General features: G+C 35.3%; 1 protein-coding gene across 3 annotated transcripts in view; it reads left to right on the forward strand.

Annotated features, from left to right (window-relative positions):
• The window catches only part of EHBP1 (EH domain binding protein 1), a 338,289-nt gene that overhangs the window by 292,121 nt on the left and 40,168 nt on the right, over nt 1-6,000 (forward strand). For all 3 annotated transcript variants that reach the window (XM_047068138.1, XM_047068136.1, XM_047068137.1), the window contains one exon: nt 2,099-2,222. In XM_047068138.1, coding sequence (XP_046924094.1) covers nt 2,099-2,222 — 124 coding nt within the window. The remainder of the gene's footprint in view (nt 1-2,098; nt 2,223-6,000) is intronic.

A 6,000-nucleotide genomic window follows, 5' to 3' on the forward strand; every position in this document is an offset into this window, starting at 1 on the left:
ATTTGTGAGGGAAATATTTGATAGACCGCAGGGAGAAAGCTGCTTTTGATGGACAGCTGCGGGACAGAAGCAGGAAGAACAAGTTTTAACTTGAATTTTTGTCTGGAAGCATAGCTCTCTAAGAGCGGTGCTACTTTTTTATTATCTGTAGTTTGTGTAAATATTTTCATTGTTTTTACTGTTAAAATGGTCTTTGCTGGATTTTTAAATCCTTATAAGTGCACTCAGAATTACAGACTACAAATTAGGGTCCTTAAAAACTTCTCATTTGTAAGTTGTACTAAGACAGGTTTTAGTACACAGAACAGCTCACTCATATATCGAGATGGAATATTTGGTATAATTTATAAGTTGCAGAATACTTGAGTATACTGTATACTCACACTAAAGAAATCTGGTAATAAACTTTGTGACTGTTTTTAACTGAGCCAGTCTGTAAAAACAATGAGTTTATATGTTGCTTATCATTTCTGCTTCCTTTTATCTTTCTTACTCATGTTGTCTTTACAGACTATGTTTGTTTTGCCCCTTTGTATGGGAATGAAAAAAGGAAAGTCCTTTTTGGAAATGCTCTGCTATACGGCAGATAGGTTATTCCAGATTTTAAAGTTACCATTTACATTTATTCTGTTATGATTTTGTTATATTTCATATTGAGATGGGAGAATATCCATTTTTATGGATCTTTAAAAAATACAGTAACTTATTTGATCACACTATACTGAAAAATTATCAGTTTTATGATTTCCTAAAATACATTTGATCTTTAAGTTTGTCAACCACCAAAATCAATTTAACAGTAAGCTGATATAGAGTTCACATGTGAATTTACCAGTTCCAAAGATAGATAAGTCATATGTATGGTTAGATGTGTTTATTGATCATGGTGATTCCAGAATATGCTCATAAATAACGTAATTCTTGATTTTGTTTCTTGTTTAAGGAGGACCCAAAGATAATTCCTCATGGCTTCTTAGAGATTAATATGCTTCTAGGTAGGGAAGGGATTTGATAGAAGAGATTGTTCATATTTGTTTCTCTGAATACATAATGTTATAAATTCTGATGCTAGTAATGGTGGTAGTGAAAGTAATCACTTAAGCATTTCTTCAGTATTCCTCAGCTACTTGGGAAACTTAGCTCTGGAAATGTCACAAGGTAAACAGGTATTACAAAGGGAGCCATAATTAATCTCTTTGTAACTCTACCACAAGTAATAACCCTACCCCCTAATGATTTAAATGAGTAATATGAAAATAAAAATTAAGACTCTACTGGTACTTTATAATAGAACTGCTACTTCAAATAAAACTTCTAAGGATAATTTTTTAAACATGGATGATTGTAAAAAGTAACATTTCAAATTGAAATCCAAATTTGGTTAGATGGGAGATTAACCAAATCAGTGCACTAGTTGCATTAGATCCTTGCAGCAAGGTTTGAAACCACCTGTCAAGTTAGAATTCGCAGCTACAATAATTAGTGATACATCAACAGAACGACATGTTAAAATAGAGCAGCCAGCTGGAGGGAAAACTGGAGATATTAGAAACTTCTTTTTTATAATTTTTAAAAAGCATTTTAAATAGTATATTTACTATGACAGCAAGAAATGTATCTCTTTAATTTTGTATTTTTGTAAGAATAAGTCTGTGTTTTTCAGGATAGATACTTTAAGAATCATTTCCTTAGTAAGGCTCCATTTTTGCATATTGCACATTTGAATGAAATGTGTCATTGGTGTTTGTTTTGACAGTCACCAAGAGGAAAATTGTCTTCTATCGTCGTCCATGCTTAAATAACTCTGACTTTAAGGAGAATTTTTTTCTCTGCATTAACTTTTTAAATATGGCAAATCTGGGTGTTAAATTATAAATATAATACTAAACAGCTGAGATTTTCTCTATTTGCAAAAGTTTTGCTATACATAGCATTTATGAAAATTTCTTGAATCACAGGGAGTTGCTTTTTCATACTAAGGGTGATACTAACGGTGTTATTTGGTTCTCTAGGTAAGTGCTTTACTAAGTGTTTGTAGAAAGGAAAAATGCAACTTACAAGTGATTTTTTTTTCCTTCCTGTTTGTTCTCGTTAACAGAAAGGGTTCAAAGACACCAGTCAGTATGTTGTAGGAGAATTGGCAGCACTAGAGAATGAGCAAAAGCAAATTGACACCCGTGCCGCGCTGGTGGAGAAGCGCCTTCGCTATCTCATGGACACAGGTACGGTGCCCAATTACACTGTAAACAGTTTTGGCAAATTGAGCGTTCACAAACTCTTATAGAGTTTTGGAAGTGTGAATCTTTGAAGCCTGAATGTTCAGCAGAACTGCCTTGAAAATAAAAAGGCTGCGATTTGCAGCCACCTCTCTGGGCCCTGGTGATAAGAGTGCCTTCATGGGAAGTGATAACTCGCCCTGATACCGTGTGAGCCAGCACTATTGAACAGTGTGCTCATCCATGCAGAGTTGGAATACACATCTGTGCCTCATTGATATGCCACTGCTTAAAAAAAAAGTAAGATCTTCACTGTTCTACTGATTCATTGGGAAAAAAAAAAGATTTGGCCAGCTAAAGCCATGTACTGCATGAAACAGAGCACTATGCATAGGGGACGGCTCCATGGACTAGATCACTGAAATTTGAGAATACTATCTGGTTACTGATGCTCCACAGTTTTTTTTTTTTTTTTCCAAGAGAACAGGTTTTTAAAAGTCTGTAATAGTTTGTGTCACAGTTGCATTTGAAAGGATTAAAGTATATGGGAAGGTTTATAAAAATGGGTTAGAGCAGCAAGTTAGCTCCTAACCAGAGGGTAGATTGCCCTTTAATGCTGATTGCCAATAGTGATTGTATAGATCTAAGTGCAGAGTGAGCTACTGGGGAAAAAAAACAGTGTATGTGTATATTTTAAAGGAATGTATGTATTTGTTTAAAATGCTGCTCCTACAAGAAGCGTAAAAATGAGAAATAAATTCAGATTTTTATACCAAATTAAAAGTAAATTATATTAAGAAAAAAAGTCAAAACATAAAGTGGAACATTCATTCCTTTAATATAAGTAATTTTTTACTTTTATTAGCCGTGTTAAAGTAGACTAGTAAAATGATGGTAGTAGATTAGAATTGGAAAGCTTTCCTGAATTTTTCTTCTCTATTTTCCAAAAATATATTTACAGTTAAAAAACTCCTCCAAAAATAAGCATTTATATGGGACATTTGAAAATGCCTACATTAGTGAAATCAGAACATATTAGAACAGGAAGAGACCTTTGGCTTTATCTGGCCCAGTGGGTTTCAAACTGTGTTCTTTGGAGCCCTAAAGCTTCTTCAGAGGCATCTCGGGGCTGTCAGGACAATAAGAGAGCAGAAAGCAGACAGGCGTCTGGATTTCCTACCTTACTTCAAACAGAGCAGCTCTGAGTTTATTTATTCGAAATAGCAGACTTCTTGGAAGAGTTCATTTAAAGAAAAGGTTCTACTGCTTAAAATTTAAAACCAGAAAAAAAAAAAAAAAAACAAACACCTTGTCTTTTGAACACTATTGCCCAACCTTCTCATTGTACAGAGGAGACAGAGTTACAGGGAAAGCTCAAGTCACATAGATCAGTAAGTGCCCGACCTTGGACTGGAATTCAGGTCACCAGAACCCTATCATACAGGATCCTTCCCATTATACTAGATTACCTAGAACATATTTATTGTTGCCTTAACAACTTACATGTATGCTCAGTCTTGTACATTCGTGTGAATTCAACAAGTATCCCATAAACTAATATATTGTTTCATATTTGCATTTTCCCTTCGGTTTCTAGGGGATTTTGAAAATATTAGTTATGTTAACTATATAAAAATGTAAATACTAGGTAGTATAATTTCTGTATACATTTTAAAATTATTACCTTTAAATATTTTGAAGAGACTAATTTTTTTAAACAAATTCTTTCAACACCTTTCCTCATTGTATTGGATAAATTAGATGTTACTATACAAGAAGCCTTGTGCCACTAGAAAAAAAAGCTACAAATTCGGTTTCCTTCCCTTTTTTCAAACTTGGAGCCTGATTTATTGAAGGTTCTAACCAAAACAGACTGAAATTCTCCTTCCCATCCCACATATTACCACTGAAGCTTTGAAGTGGTCCCATTTCACCTATAGATCATTTATAATCTGAAAGATAGTCATGGACTACAGATTGATTCTAGCATCCCTTTGGGGCTTTATATTGCTTACTGCACAAGACAGAATCTGATCTAGACTGGGTTGGCTACTGCACATTCAGACTAAAATTGCCTTTGTTCCCCAGCTTGGTAAGCTCCAGCAATTACCCTGGACTATACTGAACCTCTTCCAGACCAAATAATTGTTTCTCAAGATTTGCGTAAAGCCTAGTTAGCATCTGAAGTAAGAGATAAGGTGTTAGAAAGAGAAAGTATATATTCATCCTTTTCCTTTTTGGGGTTCCAATGCTTCCAACTTTCCATTTATTATAGCAATTAGTACTTTTTCCCTGATGTATTAGTTTGCTATGCCGTTTCTGAATCTCAGCCTCAGAATTAAGCAGAGCAGATGGTATCATATTCCTTACATGATGAAACTGAGGCTCAGAGAGGGAAATGACTCATTTAAGAAGGCCTGAGTAGTAATGGCCGAGTTAAGGCTTAAACTGGACTTTTTGGGTTTCCTAGCTCTTAAGTCAGTCCTCTTTTCCCACCATATGTTCTTTACAGAACAAAACATACTTTATCTGCTACTTCAAGTTTTATATACTTCTAGATACTGAGCATATTTCTTTATTGATTTGAAGCTCACGTATCACAAAATTGACCATTTTAAAGCATACAATTCAGTAACATTTAATACATTCACAGTGTTATACAATCACTACTATTTCCAGAAGTTTTCATCACCCTAAACAGAAAGTCTGTGCTCATTGAACAATAATTTCCCATTTTCTCCTCTTGTAATCCCCCTGGAATCTCTAATCTGCATTCTGTCTCTAGAAATGTGCTTTATTCTAGATATTTCATATAAGTGGAATCAAATAGTAGTCGTCCTTTAGTGTCTGGCTTCATTGAATTTACATAATGTTTTCAGGCTTCATGCGTATTATAACATGTACCACTACTTCATTCCTTTTTGTGGTTGAATAATATTGCATTGTATGCATATAACCACATTTTGTTTATTCATTCATCCATTGATGGACATTTGGGTTGTTTCCATCTTCTGGCTACTATGAACATTGTGTGCAGGCATTTCTTTGAATCCCTGTTTTTCAGTTCTTTGGGGTATATACCTAAGATTGGAATGCTGGGTCATATGTTAATTCTCTATTTAACTTTTTGAGGGAATCCACTCACTTTTAAATGGGTTGCAAAATTTATTTAGAAGATAATTTTGCAGAACTGAGAATACATTTTCCAAAAGAAGCACTGTTATTAGCATCCTCCAGCCAGACAAACCCACAAAAACCTATTAATTTAAAATATCACTAGAGGGGCACCTAGGTGGTTCAGTCGGTTAAGAGTCCATGATCTCATGGTTCGTGAGTTTGGGCCTCACATCAGACTCCATGCAGAGCCTGCTTGGGATTCTTTCTGTCCCTCTTTCTCTCTGCTCCTCCCCCCCCCCTTCTATCTCAAAATATAGAAATAAGCATTTAAAAAAATGCTCTAAAAAAATAAATAAAATACCACTAGAATAATGCTAGTAGTTGCCCTAGGCCTGAGTCCTCAGTTCCCAGAACTTGAGTAGTTCTGGGTTTTAAGTATCAACCCCTTTAGCTCTGAAACTCTTGCATCTTGATGGGAAGAAAGGTGGAGACTGGATGGTGGCCTAGACCACTGGGCATTTTTCCTGGCATGTCAGGAGAAGGCTCTAACAAGAAAGCAGCAAAGGAACGTAACAGAGCACTTCAGTGGATCCTGCAGCAAGATGACAATATACCAGGGGTGAGAATGGCAGTGGCAGGGAAAGGGCCTGAGATCCCAACATCCATT

This window comes from Lynx rufus, unplaced genomic scaffold (assembly GCF_022079265.1).
Source record: "Lynx rufus isolate CCGP_SWC_20201006 ecotype Redwood Valley unplaced genomic scaffold, mLynRuf1.p SCAF_8, whole genome shotgun sequence".
Taxonomy (NCBI): Eukaryota; Metazoa; Chordata; class Mammalia; order Carnivora; family Felidae; genus Lynx; species Lynx rufus.